Below are 25826 nucleotides of genomic sequence, written 5' to 3' on the forward strand. Positions count from 1 at the left end.
TATGCTTGATCGCGTTTAAAAGTGCGCCGTGTGACACCCGTATTACTTGCATTTCGCTGTTTCTTCCCGTTTTCATGTATCTGCCTCTTACATCCTTGCTGCAATAAATTGTTGTCTGCTATTTTCGTGTTCTTGACTGTGCAGCAAGTTTATTTATATTTAAGGAACACGGCACATTAATGTACGATACACCTTTTGGCCTGAATTACTAGACGTACAATATCATAAGCGATAAAGTTCTTCCTCAACAGTTGGCATGATTGTTGCGCAAGCTACAGCTTGAAACAGCAAATATGAATTTAAATGAAATTAACGTGAGTGAAACACCTTTGCGCACTCGTCGTCACAACATATAAACAGCGGCACAAGCGCCTGCATGAAATCACGCGATTTAAGCAAAGGTTAAAAAAAAAAATACAAGAAACTGAAATTGTAGCCTCCGAGATTCGGCAGCGTGCGCGACCATCTTGGAGGCTGGTGCGTTTCGCCGATTCCGCTAGGTGCGATGAGAGCCAAAGTCGGCCGCAGGCGCCTATGGGAGTGTCGGCTCTTTACGTTTACTATGTTACTCTATGGAAGCGCCATCGCAGAGTAATTCTTTTTGTAAAGCAGGCCGTTACACAGCGTGAAGGGCGTTGTCTGACCTGACGTGTGGGCAGCCTACAATAGGGGTATGAGTGTAGGATCACCACGTTATTCATGTTTGAAGGTGCCGAGGCCAGGAAACTCGGTTATGCTGGCAAGATGGTCGTCGAAGTCGTCATCGTTGGCGACGGAGTGTGGCGACGGGAGACGAGACAAGCAGTCAGCATGACACCGACCCCTCTTGTAGCTGACAGAAAAGGTATATTCTTGAAGGCGTAATGGCCAATGTGCAGCCATCCAGAAGGATCCCGCAGGCCAACAAGCCAGCAAGACGTTCAAAACTTGGGCATGCTGCCTCAGTATGAGACACTTGTCCCGATAACCTAATTAAGCCTCTTGAACTTGTTCAGAATAAGTCCGTGCGTTTCATATACTATCCAATTATTCGCGTACCGCAAGTATACTCACATGAAAGCATGCCTAAACATACCTAGCCTATTGTTATGGTAAAAGGGGGCAGTGTGACGGGCGGCGTATCTGCGCCGTGCGAGGAAGCGATGAGCGATGAAAGTTCGGTCGGCTCGGTCTGATGTGTAGGTTACTGTGCTATGTAATAAAGTGACCTGTACAAAATAAACAGTGATGGAAAATACTTGGTGCATGCTGAGGTTCGCCAAAGCGACCACATATGTACCTAATTTTTTTAGAAAGCTTTTTAAAGGGCATGTTGCTGGCAGAAGGTGAACTGAACGACTTATTCCCCGGTGCATTGCGTGCAGCCCCGGAGTTGTTTTTGTCTGTTTGCGTGTACAGTTTTCTCTGCCACCAATGACCATATATGCGGCAGATCAGCGAATGGAAAAAAGATGAAAGCGGCGTTTCGGGTTGTTTGTGTTCATGGTTCATGTTCGCTTGCGCCAACACCAAGCATTTTGGTAAAAACCAATTTGTTCAGAGTGGCCTTGAAATGTTGTCTCCAAATCGCATGGCTAAACATCTGCTGCGCGTTCCGGCGTTGATGTCACCTTTCCGTTCTCTCCGAGGAAGTGCCACCAGTCTTAATAATGCACCTCTGAGTTGCAAACACTTGGTGATGTTTGCATCGCGCACTGCATTAAGCATTCACACGCGACGTGAACGAGACGCGCGTGCTATCTGCCACGCGCCACCCCCTTCGAAAGCTGCACACCAGCTGCAAGTAGCGCGGTCTTTCATCGTACCTCTGTGCGCCCAGCCGGCTCCCGCCCCTCACACTACCGCCTTCTGGCCACCATACTCTCGCTTCGTCGTACAATTACGCGTTTAACGATGTTTCACAAGTTGTTTCACCATCCAGCCCTACAAGGTGATCTCATTCCTTCGCCGCATCACAGCTCATCACGCGTTGATCACGTTTATAAGCTAGGCATTGAAGCATTTATTACTACGCCATCCAAGGAAAGCATCAGGGAAATTAGCTTTAGTGGAAAGTGAAATGCAGAAAATAATAAGGGATACGGACGAAAAGACGACGAGTGGGCCGCACAACATCCGCATTGCGCGTGAGTTGCACTACCAATGGTGCTACGGCGACGGGTTTCAATCCCTCCACTAATCTTGTGTTTACTAGATCGAGCCCAAAGAGTGTTAGCTAGCGCCACTCCGAACCAATGTGGACGGATGTGAAGCATTATTTTTGCCTGATGGCGTCCCGTGACACCATCGGGCAAAAAAGGAGGCTTTGTCAAATATATTTAGGACGTAGTAGAATCACGTGGCCTACTTAGTGCATGGGTCAGAAACCATGGAGAGGGCCGGCACAAAGAATTAATCTGCGTAGCCTTTGTAGGTTCAGTAGAGTGATTACATCCTTGTGGGTGAACTTCCCTGCACCGAAAAAGGAGGACAACATAATGTGTGAGAAAAGAAAACAGACAACATTCTCAGTCGGAAAGAATTCTTTCGTAGCCCAATGATATTATGTAATCCTCGAATGCAGTGCGAGATCGCAGTGGTGCAAAATCACGCTTTCGCGCGCGCGCGTCAGCGCCATCAACCGTTGCCATGGCGACGGTCTTTATTCTTTTTATTTTGGTGCTTTTGGGTACCAGGAAAGAAATGGCGCCAACACACGCGACGCTGACCTCTCCGCGCACACAGTCTAGTGGTGCAAGAGGCTGCTTCGGTGTACACAGTTCAGCAAAGCACTACTGGGCTACTCTGAGGTGTGGTGGGCAACAGTTGGGCACACACCCGGAGGCAGAAGCCCAATCCATTGGCTTCCTTCAGAGATACGTGTGAGCCTAAATATCCGTTGAGTGGTTTATGTAGGTAATCATTCTTTCTATCACTCAGAACAGAGGAGCGCTTACTGTCTCGACTGTGTCGGTCGGTGAATACGGGGGTCAAAATAAGCCCGTTCGCTCGTACTCGCATTCGGCGCACATATAGCCTTCGTATCTACAGTACATAGCCAGCCAAGCCCTTGTGGCTTTGGCCGGCCTGATGAATGTAGTATATTTTCTAGAAATAATAAAAAATTATTACTATTACGCCAAGTCCGTCAGGACAGGCAACGAAAACTTGCATTAAAGAACAGCAGCCTGTTCGAGCTGTATAGTTAGCAGCCACTAAGAGAGTTGTTCAGCAGCGTGTCGTGCATCTCATTTTCGGTGCTCGAGCACCATAAACAATACGCTGCAATGTGCAGTGAAATACACGTGCGCGAGTGTTTTTCAAAAGCGCGAGCAAAGGAGAGGTCGTGTTTTCGGGCCTGCATCAGCAGTGCAAGTACTGCCGTTTTTATAAATAAAAAGACAGAAAAAAAATGTTACCGCGTGTGTAATGCCCCAGATCATACAGCTAACATACGGCACAGTGCAAAACTTTTCAGAGCTCGGAATTTGCGCAAAAGTAAAATTTCGGAAGCAGTAAACTGGCCGGAATGAGGACTCAGAATCAGGAACACCTTAGGCTTCTGTCAATCAAAGGACCAGGCGGGATTCGGTAAAGGCTACTCAACAATAGACCATATTCACACTATCGATCAGGTGATAAGATAAATTTGTGGAATATAACCAACCCTTATATATAGCTTTAATTGATTACGAGAAAGCGTTTGATTCAGTCGAAACCTCAGCAGTCATGGAGGGATTACAGAATCAGGGTGTAGACGCGCCATATGTAAAAATACTGAAAGATATCTATAGCGGCTCCACAGCCACCGTATATATAGTCTTCCATACAGAAAGCAACAAAATCCCAATAAAGAAAGCGTTAGGCAGGGAGATACGATCTCTCCAATCCTATTCACAGCGTGTTTACAGGACGTGTTCAGAGACCTGGATTGGGAAGAATTGGGGATAAGAGTTCATGGAGAATACCTTAGTAACTTGCGATTCCCTGATGATATTGCCTTGCTTAGTAACTCAGGGGACCAATTGCAATGCATGCTCACTGACATGGAGAGGCAAAGCAGAAGCATGGGTCTAAAAATTAATCCGCAGAAAACTAAAGTAATGTTCAACAGTCTCGGAAGAAAACAGCAGTTTACGATAGGTAGCGAGGCACTGGAAGTGGTAAGGGAATACATCTACTTAGGACAGGTAGTGACTGCGCATCCGGATCATGAGACTCAAATCATCAGAAGAATAAGAATGGGCTGGGGTGCATTTGGCAGGCATTCTCAGATCATGAACAGCCGGTTGTCATTATCCCTCAAGAGAAAAGTGTATAACCACTGTGTCTTACCAGTACTCACCTACGGGGCAGAAACCTGGAGGCTTACGAAGAGGGTTCTACTCAAATCGAGGACGACGCAACGAGCTATGGAAAGAAGAATGATGGGTGTAACGTTAAGGGATAAGAAAAGAGTAGATTGGGTGAGGGAACAAACGCGAGTTAATGACATCTTAGTTGAAATCAAGAAAAAGAAATGGGCACGGGCAGGACATGTAATGAGGAGGGAAGATAACCGATGGTCATTAAGGGTTACGGCCTGGATTCCAAGGGAAGGGAAGCGTAGCAGGCGGCGGCAGAAAGTTAGGTGGGCGGATGAGATTAGGAAGTTTGCAGGGACAACATGGCAACAATAAGTGCATGACCGGGGTAGTCAGAGAAGTATAGGAGAGGCTTTTGCACTGTAGTGGGCGTAGCCAGGCTGATGATGATGATGAAACTGGCCGAACGGGAAAGCACCATTTGCAGCTTGCAAAATGAAGGCTAGTGCATTGAGTGCGACGGTATTTCGTTTTTTATAATGCGTGAGCATTAGCAGTGTCAAAGTTAAAAGTCTGTGTGTTTGAATTGTGGCAACGTGGCAGAGAGGGGATGGGAGATTAGCATTAGAGCGTATGTATGTATGTATGTATGTATGTATGTATGTATGTATGTATGTATGTATGTATGTATGTATGTATGTATGTATGTATGTATGTATGTATGTATGTATGTATGTATGTATGTATGTATGTATGTATGTATGTATGTATGTATGTATGTATGTATGTATGTATGTATGTATGTATGTATGTGTGTATGTATGTATGTATGTATGTATGTATGTATGTATGTATGTATGTATGTATGTATGTATGTATGTATGTATGTATGTATGTATGTATGTATGTATGTATGTATGTATGTATGTATGTATGTATGTATGTATGTATGTAGAAAGTGCATGGGTACGTAGAAAAGAAAAATCAAGCATTTAATTTCGACGCCTTGGCCGGTGTCCAGCCTTCATCAAGAGTGCGATTGCGAGCACACATTTCAAATTAGAGATTTTTTTCTGTAAGAGTGAAAATATAAAAAATTTGAACCCGCCTACCGTTCTATCTTGGGTGTGTTCGATAAGAGGACGCATGTTTACTATGTTTCGCGCGTTTACGTATGTTTTTAGTAGTTGGACTACAAAGTTTATGTAAAACACGTGTTGGACCGCAATGCTGAGCCCGTTGTTTCTTGGCCAGTGCAATTTAGTAGAACGATTGTTCCCCTAAAGCAGATCTATGACCAAAAAGAACTTGAAACAGACTGGTACCCTCGAGTAATTAGTTATTTGTCGCTGCCTCCCTTTTGCAATCATGCTCGTTTTCTTTATCGGTTACTACTCCATACTTACCAAACTGTGGACAAAATTCATAGAAATGGTGCAGTCACAAGGTCTCGCCGCAGACTGGATTGCCGAGCTATCAGTTCATTCCCGCGAGACTGCAGACCTACAAACGACCCGGCGAGGGAGCGCGCGCCACCCATGGGACAACAATCAGGCAGCGAATGATGCGCGCGTCGCGACACCAATCGTTTGGCGCCATTGCTTCAGGCAAGAAACCACCCCTAGTCGCACACCAGTTGCAAAGCGCGAGACCGCGAGCATTGTTTACGCTGCACTGCGCAGCACAGCCCGTGAAAAGTGTGACCGGCTCGCGTGTGCACCCACACGACGAGGGAACCCCGCTCTCGTTCTCAGCGAGTTCACGAATGTCGTGAGAATTTATCGAACCAAAACTTTGTCCCGTGACAGCTGCAAGTGGCAACTTGGTCTACAACACGCTCATGTGGCAATTCTCGGAGATGAGTATGTAGGTTATTCCACAATTCAATGGTAAATGACAAGAAAGAAAATTTGAAGCTAAGTGAGCTCGGACGGGAACAATATTCAAGGGATTGGCGTTGCACGTGCCGAGGAGCTAACAAATGTCACGTCGACAATGACAGGAGCATGTACAATTTGTACGTGCTTCTACAGCATGTACAAGCATGTACAGCGACGTTCAAATATCTAATGAGAACACTGCATTGAGGGTGACGTGGCCAGAAAAATTCACAGCCGGCCACTCTTTAAGCACGCAGGCTTTGTGGCATCAAGCAAATGAGTTACTTATGAGTGGCGCCAATGACATTTGGCACAGAAACTTTGGCTGTGCCATTTGAAGCTGCTCCACAATGGCTCATCATTACCCCCACCTGCTGTAGAAATTCAACGTCCTGAATGGCGTCTGACCACTGGCAGTGCTTATTTCTCTTTTTCTCAAACGATAATTAGCTATATCACCCCGAAAAGAGAGTCTCTCGCGACATTAAAGGAGGCCCTACTACTCCACGCAGTCTGCTAGTAATAGAAAAAGCGCAAGGCTCCCGTGTCAGTTCGTGGCGTGAAATAAATGCGCCTCAGTGCAGCGGCTAGCTAAGAGTGACCACATTCATTGACGGTGCTTGAGAAGCACAGATTTTTGATCTATCCCATTGGAGGCAAGTGCTTTGTGGCAGTACGTACCATCATCGAATCCTCGTGTTCCTGGATGTCCTGAAAACAAGCAAACGGGATGCGTCAGTCACAGCGTGGGATGCATGCCACTCAGGCGCCAGAGCGCACAACTGTACGCTGTGCAAAACGATTGATCTGCATGGCGTGGTACGCAACTGTGACTGATACGGCACAACGGCCTTGAGAAACAGCAGAGGGGTTCTCTCTACAGGAATGACAGACCACAAAGTCAGCACCCTTACGTGTGAGATCCAAATTAATCGTTTATACAGTGGCCGCCCCGTCATATAGTCAACTGAAAACTCGTATGAGCATGGAATCTGCTTTGCGACTGCACAATGTCCTGCTCCCAAGGAATACTATTTTGCAATTATGTTAGGTCCTTCACAATTATTGAAAACTGCTCAGGATTGAAGAAATCAAGGTGGGTTGGCAAAAAAAAAATGCGGAGGACAGGGCTCAAATGTGACAGTTTGCGAAGCAGTGCAACTTGGAGAATGTTTCATCTATGCACTGCGTTTTGTCGGCGTTTCTTCGTTATTGGCTAAAATCTTCCCTATCTCAATATATTAGGGAATTTTTGACGGGCATGCTTTCTCTGACTGTTCGTAGCTTCTGAACAACTATGACGAGTGAAATATAGCATCGCGTAGACGGTGTAAATGCCGTAGACACATCTGGAAGATCATGTTTTGCATAATCTCTGGGGAAGTCACAAGTTCGCGCTAGCATTGTCTCCGTTAAAATTCTTCTCACCGTTTTTCAAAGCTTAATATGGCAGAATCATGTCCCTTTACACAGAAAGTTTGGCGAAACTATGCGTCAAGCTTAGGGTGAACGTATGCGTATAGTCCTATTTAGTTTTTCAAGTAAATTGTATACTTATTTACTGGCCCCCATTCAAAAAAGTAAAATTTATTTTGGTGAAATGGTTGCGTAAAAAAGAAGTGAAGAAAGAATTAATATTATAAATTTTTCACAATATTGAAAATCCGAGTTACTTGAAACGACGTTTGTTTTTCTAAAGGATGTCGCGGAAAATTTACGGAATTGGATGAGGCCAGAAACTATTGATTCATTTATTGATGAGTCCAACGGAACATTATAACTACATGACGAACGCCGTATTGTAGCCCAATGTGTGTTACCTCAAATCGAGCCCTTCGGGCATTGCTATCGGCGTCTGCGCCGCAGCTTTTTGGGACATACATCAAACGTTTTGCGAAGATAAGCAAACTTACCGTTGCTAACAGATATTTTCATTTTATCCATTAATTTATTAGGAACGGAAAAATAGTAGGGAAAAAGGCGTATATATACTTAGAGAGCTTCTCGATCATCTTCTGACAGGTGACGGCAAGGACTGCGTAGCTCATTACATGTGTTCTCAGCCTGAGCGTGAAAGCGCAGACGGATGGATGACATCGCCGTAGTTAGTCAGCCATGGCAAACGAACACGCATGCTTTCTTGTGCAATCATTATCGAGCAAAACAAAACGACCCCAGCTGCGTGCATGGAAGGCTGCTGGAGCCAATTGTGCAAAGGTTGCGATCTCGAGATTTCCTTAAAGGAGATCACTGTAAGGGCAACTCGGGAATGTAGTACAGGGAGGCACAAGAGAAACACGTCAGTGTAGACAAAAAAGAGTTAGTGTCGCGACATAGGCAAGCATGACGACACACACGTAGTTACCCTTAGGCACTTTCTACTGGATGCTGGAGGCCCCTTTGGAGCCTAAAAAGAGACAAAAGAAGAAGGAAGGAATTGGTTCTGAATGTGCATTTTATTATCTTCCAATGCAACAGGCCCGGGTCGGACACTTTCGTGAGCATCGTACAAACGTACATTTGTATATGCCTGAACAAGGTCAATTATAGACGATTACCGCAAGCCGCAACTGAGAGGTGCGTCTTGAAAAGCACCTTAGATTACTTCTGCGGGCCTGCATCGGGCCTGCCACAAAATGAAATTGGCCGAGCACTACTTGACTGTTTGGGAAAGTAATGCAGCGCAAAAGTATCTGTCTGTCTGCTGTCTTCATTTTTCTTTCGCACTGCATGAATGGCGCCCCTGTAATAAATATGAATTAAATTCAACCCAGGGGCCATAAATGGCGCCATATTGGAAGTCCCCAGATTAAATTAGACCACCTCGGGTTGAATAAATGTATAAAGTAATTGAAAACTGGCCCGCTTACTCGCCTTTCTGCAGATATCGGGCGCCATTTGAAGGGTGCCATATTTCACAGTACACCTTGCACCGTCATTACTTGGGCGCCACCAAACCAGCATTTAATCGGCGCCCCCTCGCTGATAGCACTCCACAAGTTGACATGATCGGTAGAAACCAGCAGGTGAGTATGTGGCACCTGCTGTTATACCCGCACGCACATATGCTGTTGGCAATTATCACGTTAAGCCAGCGTTTCCTAACGTCAACCACTAAGCTAATTTTTCAAACCAATTTGAGCAATTGATGCAGCAAAGATAACACAGCTTAGTGGAGCTAAAATTGACAATAGTCGGCAGAGTCTGTCCTTCAAAGGTCTCTGTCATGTAGCATGACCTCTCAGCGTTGTGCAAGGCGAGCATGTTCAAGAAACTATGTTTTTGCAGGGATGTTAAAGGCAAATAATAAGTTGACGTTGACTTTTTAAATACCATTACAGAAACCTCGCAACGCTTGTTTCGTGGCCATGAAAGGACTTGGTTTACAAGAAAATTGCATCTTAAGGGTCCAAATACCTTTTTCTAAATTCAGATCTCCCGCCTCCCAACCGGGGGAGTGGTGACGTTGCATACGTCATCACCGCTCTTTGCTGCCGTCGGTGAGTAAAACTGCGCTCGAAAGACGGCGGCACCGAGCGAAGACAGATTCACCGCTACAGCTACTTTTTGGTTAAGTGGCGTAGAACGTTCGGGCATCCCGCGACATCACATGGAAGTTGAATTCTCTGCTACTTCCAGTTTGTGCGAGTTTCGCGAGCAGCAAAACCAGCACAGCACTACGCAGTAACGAAACTATTGAAACACGAAGGCGTGGGTGGCACAGAGTCGAGCGAAAACGAAACCGTTAGACCAACCACGTCGTTTTCAAGGGTGATTTCAAATATTTTTTTTCTAAAAATGAAATAGAACTGGGCAAGTAGCATTTGTCTTGTAATACAATACAGTGATGTGTTTTTCCAACGTGTGCTCGAGTACTAATGACAGAATTTAACTTAGGAGTGCTTTCGTCATCGGGCAAATGCTTGAATGTCTCGGGGCAGTCTCTAGTCGTGTCCTGCATTTACCTCAGTTTCTCGATTATTAAGGCCCTGCTCGCGATAATATTGACGCTTTACAGATTGTCAAGCAATAATATATCACTTCAGCTTGACATAATATTTGCTTTTATTGTCCTTTTAATGGTGAGCCCCTTTACCGCCCACACTGTCAATGAAATGCTTCACAGCACATAATCTTAATATTCATACGAAGCTCCTCATTAGGTTTCAGCATCCAAACAAACAAGGGTGCTGCGTGTGTCAATCAGCAAAAACCGTGACTGGAACGTATCACACCTCTGTGCACTATAAAACGTGATTAAAATTTATATGAAGGCCTGCGTGCTCTTACAGACTAGGCAAGTACTACGTCAGCAGTGCACCGAAATTAGTGAGAACTCCAGAATTCTCCATAAAATTAAGCCACCGGCATACGCCACGCAGCATGCGAGAGCTGGTGACGCAAGTACACTCTTAAAACGGTTGCACCCTTTGGGGTGTATATTTGCACCACGACAATAATCGTCATCTGCCTTGCTTGCGTTTCCTTTCTTGGAAACTCGGCGCTCGCTACTTTCCTGTCGAAAATGCTGCGTCACACTGATAACGCGCATGCCGTTCGTGACTGGGAAGTACCGGGCTCGCAGCATTAAAGAAAGGAAACGCGGGCAAGACAGATGACGATTATTGTGGGACAAGATACGCCCCAAAGGGTGTAATTTTTTTCTAAGAGTGTACACTCTTAGAAAAATTTACACCCTTAGGGGCGTATCTTGTCCCACAACAATAATCGTCATCCGTGCTGCCCGCGCTTCCTTTCTTTAACGCTGCGAGCCCGGTACTTTCCAGTCACGAACGGCATGCGCGTTATCAGTGTGACGCAGCATTCTCGACAGGAAAGTAGCGAGCGCCGAGTTTTCAGGAAAGGAAACGCAAGCGAGGCAGATGACGATTATTGTTGTGGGACAAATATGCACCCCAAAGGGTGCAACTGTTTTAAGAGTGTATGGAGGCAAAAGCGAGCACAAGGCAGAAGATAAAAGTAGTTGAGAAACGTTGTAGCCAAGCAGACAACGTTGTAGCCAGGCAACGTTGCGAAGGGCAGTCTCCGAAGCGGAAAATGAAAGCCAGGACCGCCAGCTCGGAGCTCCGTTGCACTGGTCACGAAAGACCCGCGTGACGGCAAGGAAAGCAGATGGGGAACCAGCGACGGCTGTGGGACAACGCCTGGTCATCGCTGGTGGCGTGCGCAAACAGGTGCAGAGAGGATGCGGCACTTCCGCGGCAGAGGACCGACCATGCAACTCAACACCATTTACGCGTATTCCGGATATCTAGCAGAAATCTTTGTCGCGCAGGCTTCGTTCGATGGCATCTTGTGAACGCCTTAGGGATGACCGTGACTCATGAACTGCTTAATCTCTTGTCGCACCAAATTAAAACCAACTTGTGCTGTTTTCAGCGCCCAAACCACGATTCGATTATGAGGCACACCGTAGTGACGGGCTTCCGATTAGTTTTGACCACCTGCGGTTCTTTAACCCAATGCACGATACACGGGCGGTTTCGCCCCACATCGAGATGCGGCCGGGACCCCTCGGGCGCAACAGCGTAGCCACCACGTCGCATCAATGGCTTTCATGCGAGCTCGGCTTTGTGGGCGCTTTTCCGAGGCTCTCGGTGGCCTCGCACTGGTGTGAGCTGTGTGTCGCCTCCACTGTATCGTTGGGATACGTGAGCAGAAAAGAGCAACTAAAGCCCCACTGTCCACGCCCCACCGCCGCTTCAAGGAAAATATGCCTGGTAGCGAAGCTTCCATAGGAGCCGATACGTTCCAAACATGGCGGTTCATGGGGCTTACCGCCATCTGTACGTGGAGGGAACACTTCCGGCGGAAGAAAAAATAATCTGACGCCACATCCGTTAAAAACACAAGCGACGTCATTTTGTTTTCGAAGGCGCGAAATTTTTGTTGGCCTGCCTTTAGAGCTATATATTAAAGTGCCCCGCCATTCGACTTGATGGGCGTTTTGAGATTTCAGCGCGGAAAGCGATGCAGGAAAAGGCCAGCCGTACGGTTGTCGAAATCGCACCCCTGCACAGAATATACTTTTTTTAGAGGTCGACGAAAGCTTTAGGTGTAGAGCGCTGATTCTATCGTCGGATGCCAAGCCCGTCGGCCAGCACAGTCGAACGAAAACAACTAAACAATCATCTGGCGGTCGTAACTCACTATTTTTGACTGAAAGGGTTAAGAAGCTATGAAGCTACCTGCGTCAGCAAATTCAGACAAACATCGACAAGCAAAAAAGCACAACGCGTGAGGTGGGCGTATTTCAACAGGTGAACTTTACGAGTGCGCCTTTCTGCGCATTTCAAGAGGTGCAATGCATTGCGAGTGACAGCGGCGTCAACGCCCCCTGTAACAATGGGCGCTGAAAAGAAATGTATTTATTGATTATATTAAAATTAAATACAATTGTATTTTCTTAACTACTGACGAATATATAAAATTGACCACGAATTTTAGTTTCGTTGAATGAATCTGTGTCGCGTTTGAAATAAAGAAACACTTTCCAAATGTTTGTTCCCTCCAAACATACTCCCGCTTCAATCGCTGCTCCCATAACTCCCCTTGCTGATGTCGTGACAACTTGTACTGAACCACTTTTCACCCGAAGCTTCGCGACCTATTTGCATCGACCCTGGCCGCTTTCGCTACGTAGCGCCAACCTTTGATTTGCGCCGCTATTACCTGATTCGTCTCTCACGTCAGTTCTGCTTCCGAGGTTTCTGTTTCCGAGGCTTCCGCTTCCGGGGTTTCTGTTTTCAATTGTTCCACTTCCGTGATTCCCAGTTCCCAAATGTTCGTGTTTTGTGCACAAGAAGGTTAAAAAAACGAAACCCTTTGTTCACACGTTCGCCCTGCTATGCAGGAGTGAAACTCGAAGCAAGACGCAAGTCCGGTTTGACCCCGGAAGCTGAGGGGACGAGCGAGGAAGGAGGTGGTTAACGTGCATGGAGTGGCAACCAGCGAAGTAACCCCTACGACTGTCAGCGCGACCCGAGCATGTCGACTTGTGACGATCGTCGTGCGTTAGGCAAGCAGTTATCGTTGCTGCCAAGAAATTAGGCATGGCTAATATTTCTTTGGATATGGAATACCACGCCGAGTAACTGACAAGTGAATGTGCGAGTAGTTCGCGGTACAGATCATAGTGGTGAGCAATTGTCGACTTCCTTCAAGAAACACATAGTTGTAAAGTTTCACATAACGAACCTAGTATAAGCATACTATGTGCATTCACATAATGCTGGTCTAATTGGTGTGCTATGCATAAGATAAAGCCGGTTTTATGCAGTGTGGCTTAATGAGGAATCAGTTTTTTTTTTGTCGTAAAAGGTGGTTTTTCGTAAATTGTGGTTTAAGCAGTTCAAGTTTCTACATGTGCTTGAACTTTTAAAAAGGGGTAAGGTGAAACTTTCTTGTTCTATTGCCGCAGTGCTTGGATGCATGTGCTCTGGCGTCGTATCACACGGCTCAATACAGTCCGCCATTGTGAATCACACCGTATTTCGGGACACGCTTGCCGCGCTCTTTCCTTTCTCCCCTAACTTCTAAATACGACCAACAAAATTTATAGGAGGCACCATCGCTCCGGCGTCAATGTTTAACCTGTCACAATAACCAGAAGTATTAACCCAACCAACATGAGAAAGGAGAAAATATATGTGAGACATAAATAACGTAAGCAATTATTGGCCTATTTCCGTTCTCTCCATATTTTCGGGGCCGCTTGAAAAAATGCTTTTAAAGAGAACTGAACCCACCACTCCGTATTCACAGACTGTCAGGTGGCGGGGTGGACGCATGCACTACAGGTTCGATGTCGGGGGCTATCGTTTCAATAAATATGAGTTGATTGCAGCGCGTTTCCTGTCCTTCTTAGTGTTTTTCCACTGGTCGATTCCGCTCATCAATGTGAACTAATTCTCCCAACGTTACTGCTCTTGGTGGTGTTCATTTCTTGGGGGGAGGAGGGGCCATGTAGAATTGATGAGCTACAGGATAGGAGGAAAAGATCGCCAAGACAAGTGGGACAGCGAACTCAGGGCGGTTTCCGAGGGAGTGCATATATCGTGGTTTGCACGGTGCCAGAGTTTGAAAGGCAGAGGTCCCATACTGATAAAGCAGTGTTTGCAGTAAACAGGGTGGTTTGAACGCTAATGAACTTTACAATCATTGACATCAATCGGGAAGTGCGAGCTGTTCACGCGCGTGACAGAATACACTTTAGTGAGCGCGTACAGGTAGTCGATTGACGGCGAGGCCTGCATCCCGGGAACTCACACGCAAGACAAGGACCAAAGCTGAAACACAAGGAGTTAATAAACGACCACGCACAGAGGCTCCTAATATTGGTTTTACAGTTTGCTATATAAACATGCAAGGTAGCCGCAAGCCGGCCAGTTGCTTAGAAATTCCCTCAACCAGTTCGAAAAGGCCTGCCTGTCCTATAGCCTTGGAACACCTTCAACCTCTTCATGAACTGAAAACTTGTAATAGGCTTAGGGAACGTGTAGTAATCGGCCAGAGTCGCGATAACGTAAAGCTATAACATTCCAATCTCCTGGCGTCGAATTTACGCAACCACCATCGCAAACATTCGCGGGGACCCGCGACGTTTTTTGAACAGCCAAATCAAACGATCTTGCTGACAAAGGGTCCAATTTATTTGGTCTTAAAGCGAATAGCATTGTCCGACCATGACAGGTCTTCTTTATCTATATAAGCTAGAGAGTCGTTGCGGAGAGCAAGCAGCTCTGCAGCCCTTCAGTAAACACGGCTCCGGCGCATGCAGAGTTGGAGGGCGCGTTACTGAAACTCGGTAATTGATGTGGAGGGCACGTGGCTGCGGTATTCTCAAGCTCCGCAGTGAGAAAAAAGATTCATAACATTGGCATTCTGTCGAACGTTGTATGGCCCTGAATGTGCGCTTCAATGGCAAAGGGCACCCAAAAATGTTGCAGTTTCGCCCTAAAAGCGAAGCATCCATTGCTATAGCGAACAGGTATACGAAGTAAGGATAGCAGTTTTATGGGCCGCGTAAACTTGAGAACATAGGCATGCTAACTAAATTAACAGTCAAGCTGCCACGCGCGCACAAGCAAACAAGAACGCATCTCACTCGATGACCGCGGAAGCTCGCTGTCAATAGGCTGGATCAACGCGAACTAAGCCGCGGAATCAAAGCGCACGGTGGGCTTTGGCGCTGTCGCAGATGGCTTGTTTCAAGATGTAGCGGTCCGGGCAGGGGCCGCCCGTGCGGCCCGAATTAGAAAGCGCCCCATTCCTCCCTACCCTCCCTCCGAAGCCTTGCGCGCGGCGGAAGAGGGCGCGCTTCCCTCCTTTGCGTGCGTGAGATTGAGCTACTAACAAGGGCTCGCACGCTTTTCATTGCACATCATACGGCGCTCATTGCCCCCGGACTTTATACGGAACCTAACGGCGACAGCCATGGCAGAAATGCACCTGGATTGCCCATATAATTGCTATCGCAATAAAACGCCCATGTGAGTTCCGACTCTCAAGTTTGTTGTATCTGTCACTCTCTCTCGTTTCAGTAATGGCAAAAGAGGCACACATGATATGGTAAGGCCAGATAGAACAGAGACCGTTTTTTGCACAATAAAAGCTTGTCTTAAGATGCACCCGTTAGAGTAATGATGCTGGAAACGAAACTACCAATACAAATCGGAGGGCGGCTAAGCACTTGTCCATAATGTCCAACTGAACGGCGCGGTCCTTCGAGGACCCGCCCGAGCCAGCATGGATGGATGGATGTTATGAGCGTCCCCTTTGGAACGCGGCGGTGGGTTGCGCCACCAAGCTCTTGCTACTATACTGCCTAATATTCTACCTAGGGTAAACAATAAAAAAGACACAAAAAAACACTATGAACTACCACGCCCAAATTTTCTGATCCCCTATTGCGAACTGTGCTTTAGTACGTCTCCGTCTTTTGTCGCTTCCCTACTTTTCTTCCACCAATCCTCCAGTCGCCTCTTATTAATGTCTATTGCGGACATGTTTGCTTTACCACTGCTCCCTCTGAACCCAAGGGCTTCAAGGAGGCCAGTGGTGCCTAAATCGACCGCTGGGTAGACGTCTTCACATTCCAATAAAAGATGCTCCGTAGTTTCCCTAGCTTTACCACAGCAAGCACATGCTTCTTCTTCCTTCTTATATCTCGCTTTATAGGTGCGTGTTCTAAGGCATCCTGATCTCGCTTCGAAAAGTAATGAGCTTCCCTTTGAGTTATCATAAATGGTTTCTTTCCTGATTTCGTTTTTTCCTCTTAAGTAGTTACTCATGGCAGGTTTCTTTTACATTGCCGCCACCCATGAGATTAATTCAGCTTCTCTGACTTTTCGCTTGACCTTTGTTGTTGTGTTGTCCACCCTACAGGCCGCATACTTGCTGGTAAGCTTCCTAGTTCTTTTCCTCCACTGTGAATCAAGGTTTTTTCTGTACAGATACCTGAACACTCTCCCAGCCCATTTAATTTCTTCCATATTCCTCAGCCGTTCTTCATACTCAATTTTACTGCAAGCTTCCCTGACTTCAAAACTAGTCCAGCCCATATCACCCTGCACAGCTTCATTTGTAGTCTTCCCGTGAGCGCCCAATGCGAGGCGACCAACTGACTTTGGTTCCCGTCGAGTCCTGATTGTACCCCTGATTTATAGCAAACAACCGCATTTCCAAAAGTAAGTCCTGGAACCATTACACCTTTCCACATACCTCGGAGGACCTCGTACCTATTGTATCCCCATAGCGCTCTGTGCTTCATTATGGCTGCATTTCTCTTCCCCATTACTGTTATGGTTTTTTCCTGTGTTTCCACATATCCATTGCCTTCGTTTATCCATATACCAAGGTATTTATATTCTGTTACCCGAGGTATTTCTTGGCCCTGTATCTCCACTGTCTGTTCACTGTTTTCATTGAATACCATAACACCTGATTTTCTAACACTAAACTTCAAACCTAAATCGTTGCCTTCCTGTCCACAGATATTAGCCAGACGTTGCAAATCACTTTGCTTGTTAGCTAGCAACACAATGTCGTCCGCATAAAATAAACCTGGGAGTTGCTGCTCTATTACTGTACCCGCCTGTTTGTACGAGAGATTAAACCCGACATTACTTCCTTCTAGCGCCCTCTTCATCCTCACCATGTACATCATAAACAACAGCGGGGATAAAGGGCACCCCTGCCTCAGTCCCTTGTTGATATGAGAGAGAGAGAGAGAAACTTTATTGTGATTGTAAAGATTTGAAGGAGGGGTGGTCGGAGCCTCTCAGTCCAGGGCCCCACTGGCCTCTGCCGCCTGCCAGGCCTGGCTAATTAAGGACTTTTGTCCTGCCAGATCGGAGCGGGCGAGCTGTGCCTTCCACTGCTCCATTGTCCTACTGGTGTTTGGCCTATGAGGGTGCTTAGTGCACTCCCAGGTTATGTGCATTAGAGTAGGTATGCCACCGCACCAAGGACAGTTGGCCCTATAACGAGTGGGATACATGGCGTTTAGCAATTTTAAATGGGGGAACACCCCGGTCTGTATTTTACGCCAATCGGCGGCCTCTTCCCCGTTAAGTTGTGGGTGAGGCGGCGGGTATTTTCTTCGGACTCCACGCTGATGAGCAAGGATGTCTTTGGCATTTAAATTGGTGGAATTTTGTGATGGGTAGTGCGGGTGGTTGGGGTTAGAAGAGGACGCCGTCGCTCGGTTAGTGAACCCTCGAGCTAACGCGTTAGCCTTTTCATTCCCCTGTACCCCCGCGTGGCCCGGGCACCAGAGTAGGCGATGATGGTGGTTGAAGGATTTCGGGATTATCGCGAGGCTAGCCGCAGTCACGTGCCCCTTGAGAAACATGCGACATGTCTCCTGGGAGTCCGTGACCACGACCGAGTCCCTTTGCGAACGCTCCGCGTGAGCGAGTGCGATCGCCACTGCTAATATTTCGGCCGAGGTTGGGGATCCCGCCGTGGCCGACGCGGTAATTTGCTGTTGGCTGACAGCGTTCACGACTGCCAGGGCGTACCTCCTTTGGTAGCGCTGCCCGGTCGTCTCTGCATACAGAGCTGCGTCCGTGTAGTACGTGTTGTACCTATGGTTGTTAGAGTAGGCTGATTGAATGTGTTGTGCACGTGCTTTGCGCCTTTCTTTGTTGTACTCTGGATGCACATTCTTTGGAATTGGGGCTACTGTAATTTTAGATCTCATCGAAGGAGGGAGAGGTACGGCCTGCTCTGTGAGATAAATGGGGTATGCTGGGATATTGAGTCTAGCCAATATTGCCCTACCAGTTTTTGTGAAGCTGAGGCGCTCCCTCTGTCGCATCAGGGTGGCTTGCCTCAGTTCGTCGAAAGTATTGTGCACTCCCAAAGCTAACATGCGCTCCGTTGAAGTACATTTAGGCAGGCCCAGAGCAGCTTTGAAAGCGGTTCGGATTATTGTGTCAGCCTGCTTTTCCTCCTCCCTGTTCAGGATTTGGTACGGTAAGCCATAGGTTATTCGAACTTTCTCCTCGCTCCTCATCCCTTCCCATTCAACGCAAACGGTATTTTCTAGGTAAATCTCTCTCAAAAGCTGTATACAATCGTTACCTAAGCCTTCCCCTTCCAGGATATCCCACAAAATGTTGCGGTCCACGTTGTCCTAGGCTCCTGTAATGTCTAAAAAGGCCACATACAACGGTCTGCTTTCTGCTTTTGATATTTCAATACACTGAGTAAGAACAAACAAGTTGTCATCCAAACGCCTACCTATTCTGAAGCCATTCTGAAGCTCCCCCAAAATGCCATTATTCTCTGTCCATGCTTGAAGCTTTAATTTGACTGCCTGCATTGCTAGCCTGTATATTACCGATGTAATGGTCAACGGTCTATACGAGTGAATTCTGTCTTTCTCCCCCTTTCCTTTATAAATCAAATTCCTTCTACTTTGTCGCCAACTGTCTGGTATTCTTCTATCTTTCAAAGTTCTTTCCACTGCTTTCGCCAGAGCTTCCTTACTTTTTGGTCATAGTTCATTTATCAGCCTAATGGGAACCTCGTCTAGCCCTGTGGCTGTACGCTTAGGAATTTTCTCTTCCGCTTTCTTCCAGTTTAAATTTGTTAGCATCAGCTGCTTTTCCCCTTGGGTCTCTTTCATGCTCTTTTTTTCAACAAGTATAACCTCGTCATTGCTTTGGAAAGATTCGGCTGTTGCTTTTCGGATGTAATTTATTGCCGCTTCTCCTTCGAGTCTGTTTTCATCTTCGTCTAGGATATGTTGTTGTATTGTTGTTGATTTCCTGCCTAATAATTTTTTGTGGTTCCAAAATACTCTAGGTGCGGCCTTTTGTTTCTCACGTATTTCTGACAACCAACGTTCACTTTCACCTTTTAATTTTGCTTGCACCAGTATTTGAACCATAGACTTTTTCTCCCGGTATATTTCCCATTTACTAGTTACTTCATCCTTCGGCAACTGCGCCTTCTTTACCTGCCTGTGCTCTCGAGATGCTTTCTGTCGTTCGGCGATCGCTTCTCGTATCTCCTTGTTCCACCAGCTTTTCGGTTTCTTTTTTCCTTTCCAACGAACATGTTGGTTCTCTTTCCGTATTTCTGTCTTTATTACACTTATAAGCTCACCATATTCCCACTCTTTACTTGGCCATTTGCCAAGTTCTTCCTCAACTCTAGTGACTGTATTTGCTATTTGTTCAGCGTCCAAATTTGGACTGGCCATTTTGCTCTCCTTGCTCTCTTTCCCAACCACATATCCCATTTTCAATATGATGCGTTTATGGTCACTCCCTATTCTGCTAAACCCTTCCTCATCGATGACCATTTCTCTCAACTTATCATGACTTCCTTCTGTCATCAGACAGTAATCAATGGTCCATTGCCGGTTTCCCACTTCCCACGTGATCTGTCCTTCACACTTAGGCCCTGAATTCACGATCACGAGGTTATTTTGCTCACAAAGGTCCAGCATTGACTTCCCGTTATTGTCAGTATTGCCATATAAATCCTGTATGTGGGCATTCATGTCACCTAATAAGACAATTTCAGCACCACTCCCGAAACCCTTAATATCAGCGCTTATGCATTCCACTAACTCTTTATTCTTCCCTGTGCAATTTTTTCCAGTCCACAAATACGTAACGCCCACCCAAGTTTCTTTCCCACTCATTGTACCTGATAACCAAAGATGCTCTTGACATTGTGAATTTACTCTTTTCCATTTGGCTCCCTGATGGATGAGCGTTCCGACTCCCCCTCCCTTTCTTTCCGACTTAGTTCTGTTGCACCCTTCCCAAACATAATTGTCAATAACTGGTGGCACTTCTGCGTCTCTAAGGTGCGTTTCTGTAACCGCATACACCCCTATTTGTTCTCTGTGTAACTGCTCCTCAATCTCTGCCCACTTTTCCTTGCTTCTGCCGCCCTGCATGTTTACGTAACCTATTGCATGGCGAGCTCTTTTTCTTGTTTTCCTCCTTTTTCTATTATCGACGGCGATGCTCTTCTGATGTTCCCCTAGGGGACCTTCTTCGTTACTATCTACTCTGATCTCCTGAGCGCCCACGGGCCCCCTAAAAAAGCAACAGCGCGACCACCAAGTCGCCAGCCCACTTCTCGTGCTAACCTGTAATTGAAGTGGATCCCGTCTCGTTTAAAACCACCGCAACTTCTCACTTCCCTGTTTACTTCAACAACCTCGAAGCCTTTCTCTCGGCTCATTTTCCATATTGCCTCATTAGCAGCCACTACGGCTCTTTGTACGTGACTGTCACGCACAGGCACCTCCGGCACCGTGCACACCACGATCTGCACCTGAGGGGATAGCTCACGCAAGTCGTCCACCCCCTTCGCTAAGCGCTGGGCTAGTCCTGGCCCTTTCCTGTTTAGGACGTCATTTAGCCACCTGCTACTATGACGAGGTTGCGCACGTGGGCATTTTCCGCGAGCTTTTCTTTTGCTCGCTCCATGACAGCACCCAGTGTGCGCCCTGGAAATGTCCCTAGCGCCACTCTTTTGTCGCCTTTCACCCTCTCCACAATTGCTTTTGAGCACCAAGCCAGGTTTGAATCGCCTGCAATAATCACCCTTTCACTCTCTCCTACCTCTCCCTGCTTCCCTTTGTCACTTTCCACGTGATTCGGACTCGACCAGGGGCATTGTCCCCTCGGCTCCTGCTTTTTCCGCGTAGCGGCCTCAAGGTAGGTGCTGCTCTTTCCAGCTAACCCATCATCACCCTGCCAGCGTTCCACGTATTTCTCTGAAAGCTGGAACCACATGGCGCGTTTTTCGCGAGCGAAAAACGCGACGAGCGGCAAACGCCCGCGTTGCCGCCGACGCGCGAGCACCCGTACGAAAAAAAAGGAGCGGCGCTTTCGCGCCGCGTTTTCCGGGTTGCCAGACAACATAACTCTCAACGACATGTATTGTCTCTGTTACCGCATATATAATATGCCCTTAAACTTACAGAACACTACAATAAAAATAATCTGAGTGTAATTAGACAGCGACATTTCTTTCCCAAGTGTACTTGTCAAGCTTAATTTCAAGCAGCAATATTGTGTGCGAAACTGCGACTATGTACCGTCCGCATGCTGAGAAGCCGCTGCTTGTTTACAACTTCACATATAAAAAGGAGGGTCGGCCGCTTACTACCGAGCAGAAGAGGCGATTGCTACTATTAAGGGGGATGCTGATACTGAAGCAAGAAAAAATGCGGGTCAAGAGGTACATGTGGGTGCGGCCTGCCTGGTTGAGAAGAGAGCGAGCACCATACACTGGTATTATTAGCAAATTGTCTTGCCAGTATTAGCGATGAGACGCGACGCTTCTCCACTTTAGTTATTAGGGCCTCGTTAAAGGTTGCTTTGTTCATTTTAGGTGAACACGATGCGCGAACCAACACGATGCGCGAACGAAATCACGGTAGCACATGTTTTCCTCGACGCGCGCGCCAGTTCTGCCGAGAAAAAAAAAATTCTGCCGAGGAGGTTCCGTCGAGATGCGTAAAGTCCCTTGATAATTTGAAAGTACCGCCACTCTTTGAACTCTGCCGCCGCCGCGCGACCTCCTCGCCTCCTCCTCACCCCTTGCGTGTCCTCCCCGCGGCAACCAGTTTTGCCCCCGTTTTTCTGCACGACGATTGGTCTCCCTGCCGTTGCCCTTGGAAACGCGCGGATTTTGAGTTTTGCTTGTGTTTCTCTTTTTCGTTCGCGCCATTTTCCTCCTGAGCACGGCTGGCTCGGTGCTTTAGCTCGGCGTAGCGAACGTTGTGCGCAGTGTTTCTGGTCTATGTGCTAGCGCTATGCCGGGCTGTTGCGCATATAACTGCAGCAAGAAGCCTGAAGATGGTTATGCCGTTTTTATGACACCACAACGAAAGCGTAACGGCTTGCGTAGGAAGCAGTGGCTGCATGACATTGGCCGAAGCAACTTTGTTCTGAGAAAGAACAGCGTTGTTTGCGAGCTGAGGAGTCTTTCTTATAGCTCGTAGCAAAGCATCCCGTAATGCTGCATTTTTTTATCATTCTTCCGGCCTGCTCACCAGCGTTTTTGTTGCGGTTGTCCTCAGTATGCTTAATATTCTGGGGTGGCTCCATCACTTCGCACGTCGCTAACTGTTGTTATTCAGTCGGAAGCGCAGTATTGTTGATTCTGCTTTGCGCCCTGAAAAAATTAGTGGCAAGTATCCCCGTAGTATTGCAGGTGATGAGCGTTCACTAGTCAAAATTGAGCTTTTAAGTTTTAAGGCGAAAGCCTTTAGATCTTTATGTTTCAAGGTCGCGTTCTAAACTGGAAGTATCACGTAACCCAAGGAAGGCCAGAGGGGACCCAAAGCATGTCCACCCCTGTATGAGAGAATGATTACCCAAGTTAATTAATGAATCATTAGTGGTTGACATAAGGTGGATTAGGGAGGATTAAGGTTGATTAGAGTGTATTAAAGAATATTAAGGTGGATTAGAGTGCATTACGAAGGATTAAGATGCATGAATAAAGATTTAGGTGCGTGGAGGAGAATTAAGGCGGATTATGGTGGATTAGGGTGAAGTGTTGATGAAAGGGTATTAAGACCGATTGGGGTAGATTAGGCTGCATGAACAACAATCTAATCACTAATCAATCATTACTTTGGTAATCATTAATCATCTCTTATACGCGGCTGCACATGCTTTGGTTCGCTTCCCGCCTTCCTTCGGTCACGTGATATTTTCTGTAGCTCACAACGGGACCTTGAAACAGAGGTCTAAGGCTTTCGCTTCATAAGCCACACACAAAGGGATGTGTCACAAGCAATACTAGACCAGAAGCACGAAGTAAAGCATCTGATCATGTGGCAGAAAAATCGTCTGGAGTATAGAACTCGCCTCAGAGCTCCCTTTAAATCAGTATGCCGCGTTCATACGGCTTTAAGAAAAAACCAGCCTCCTCACAAACGTTGCCTCCAGCATTATCGATGCTGTTATTAGCATTTCTCAAAATTTTCAACCCCACTGGGGCGCGCAACTGGCCCAATATAACACGCCTCCATAGAATCCTGCGGCCCGTCCGAGGGAGCCCAGGAGGAATAGCGTGCCGTGCGCAGCCGGCGGGCGAGGAGAATCGAGGAGGAAAGCACCGTGAGGAGGAGAGTGTCACTACTTTCAAATTATCAAGGGGCTTTAGAGATGCGCGGAGAGCAGGGCCATCTGGTGGCAAAAAAAGAACCAAAATACAACGTGACCAAATGCCACGTGACTTGCCTGAACTCTGATTGGTGGACGCGCCGCGCGACGCGTTTTTTTTCTACTCCGAGCAGCAGCACGCGGCGGCGCGATTTCGTGACGGATTATGCTGGGCACGCGTCAAAATGACGCGCGCGTCAATCGCGCCTGAAATCGCGCCATGCGGTTCCGCCTTGACCCTCCCGCGCCTGTCGCGTCGGGGGTCTGCGCTCCATTGTCACGCACATTCTCGGTCACAATGGCGGCCCTGTTCAGCTTTTCCTCGGCTGCTTCCAGTCTCTTTTCAACTACCTTCCGTGCCTCACGCTCCGTGTTTAGCTCATTTTTGAGCTCTTGCACCTGTTTGAGAAGCTCTTCCTGGAAACTCTCCATTTTCTGCAGCCTAGTTTCGACATCACATTGTGTGCCGGTTGATTCGACGCCCTCTCCATTCTCACATGTCTCCTCATCTGCCTTGAGGGTCGCCCCCCGTACTGCCTGCTTTACCGGCTTTCTCGCCATGTATTGCACGGCTTTTTGCAAATACTATAATACTATATCAATGCAGAGCACGTGCCTTCTAGAAAAAACCGATACGCACAGGATTCAAATCCTCAAAATGCCGCAAAGCAACTCTCACCACTGTTTCAAAAACAATCAATGCCGCGGAGACCAAAGGAATGACGCGCTCAACCACGCGGTCACGCTCTCACTTTTTTGCCAAACACGCACAGTAAAACCACTAATAGCTATTTCTCTTGCCACTTCCGAGCTACTACTTAAAGACTACAAAGTCACTCAACGTCCCACTCGGCTGCACATGTTGGAACACGGGGCACGAAAGGACGCTCTAATCATCCTGCAAAACAAACGTACACGAAGCACACCCGCGCACCCGAAATACGAGAGACAAAGAAAAAAAAGGAAAGAAACGGAAAAACTCCCAATTACTATTTAAATGCAAAAAAACAGCAAATAAAAACAGAAGCAAGCTCAAAGCATGCACAAAAACTTATGATTTCGTCGTCGCCACGGAGCCCCGAAAAGCACGTCCATTCGCCACAAAATCCAAACCAACTCTGAGCAAGCAGGCTGGAACGACGCCCCCTGGCGGCGCCCTTTCGGGCCCCTTCGAAAAGCGCTGGTGGCGAGCTCGTTCAGCGCCGATGGCAGTGGAAACATCTGATCGGCTCTACGAGCCGCGCTTCCTGTACTTGAATTGAGGTCTCGGCTTCCAATGTGTACTTTAAATCCATTGTATTTGCTGCAATCAAGCGGGTCAAACCATGAAAGGATAGGTGAACCGTTTTGAGGAACTACGTTGCGCGCGAGGATAAGCTCAATAAATGCGTGTTCAGCGCACAATGTACTCAAATTGTCGCTCCATGTTACGCTTGGAACTTAATTCCGTTGTGATAGCGATTAGGTGGACACTCCAGGCGAATTTTCGCCGTCGGATAAAAATAGGCGAGTAGGTAAGACGAAACGGTGCATCACGTTTAGATATGCGCAGTGCATGTCGGTCACAAAAGAACGCCACAAATGAACCTTCACTTAACACGAGAATCGCAAGACCCCTCTGCGGCCTCGTTAAAGCAACCGTTTTCTGTCCCATGCCAAGTGATACCAGCCAGGTATCCTAGCTTCACCACCACGTTACGCAACGGTTCCGTGCACGTTGGATTTAGAAGACGAGCTCTTAGAAGAATTCAAACGGATTTCGCATATCTCGGATCTGGGTATCTTGTGACCAGTTCTAGAGAGAAACGGTTGGTTAGGTGACTTGGAAGTGTCGCATAAACATGACAATGGCGTTAAGTGATACCATGTCATGTCGAGAATGCATAGCGATAGTGAGAAACAACGGATATACTAAACAACGAGTGTAATTAGCCGTGGTAAGAGGTGAGTGTAATTAGCCGGGGTGGGTCTCTATGTTGCTGTGGCCT

General features: G+C 47.1%; 1 protein-coding gene across 3 annotated transcripts in view; it reads right to left on the minus strand.

The window, feature by feature from the left end:
* LOC139054432 (uncharacterized protein ZK1073.1) overlaps positions 1-25826 on the minus strand; it is a 337898-nt gene that overhangs the window by 256089 nt on the left and 55983 nt on the right. Inside the window, exons 2-3 of one of the 3 annotated variants that reach the window (XM_070531380.1) lie at positions 8529-8570; positions 6845-6874 (exon numbers count right to left, since the gene is read on the minus strand). The exons of 1 other annotated variant lie outside the window; for it this stretch is intronic. In XM_070531380.1, coding sequence (XP_070387481.1) covers positions 6845-6874; positions 8529-8570 — 72 coding nt within the window. The remainder of the gene's footprint in view (positions 1-6844; positions 6875-8528; positions 8571-25826) is intronic. One more of the 3 variants, XM_070531381.1, reaches the window with a different exon arrangement.

Source organism: Dermacentor albipictus, chromosome 1, assembly GCF_038994185.2.
Source record: "Dermacentor albipictus isolate Rhodes 1998 colony chromosome 1, USDA_Dalb.pri_finalv2, whole genome shotgun sequence".
NCBI classification, from domain to species: domain Eukaryota; kingdom Metazoa; phylum Arthropoda; class Arachnida; order Ixodida; family Ixodidae; genus Dermacentor; species Dermacentor albipictus.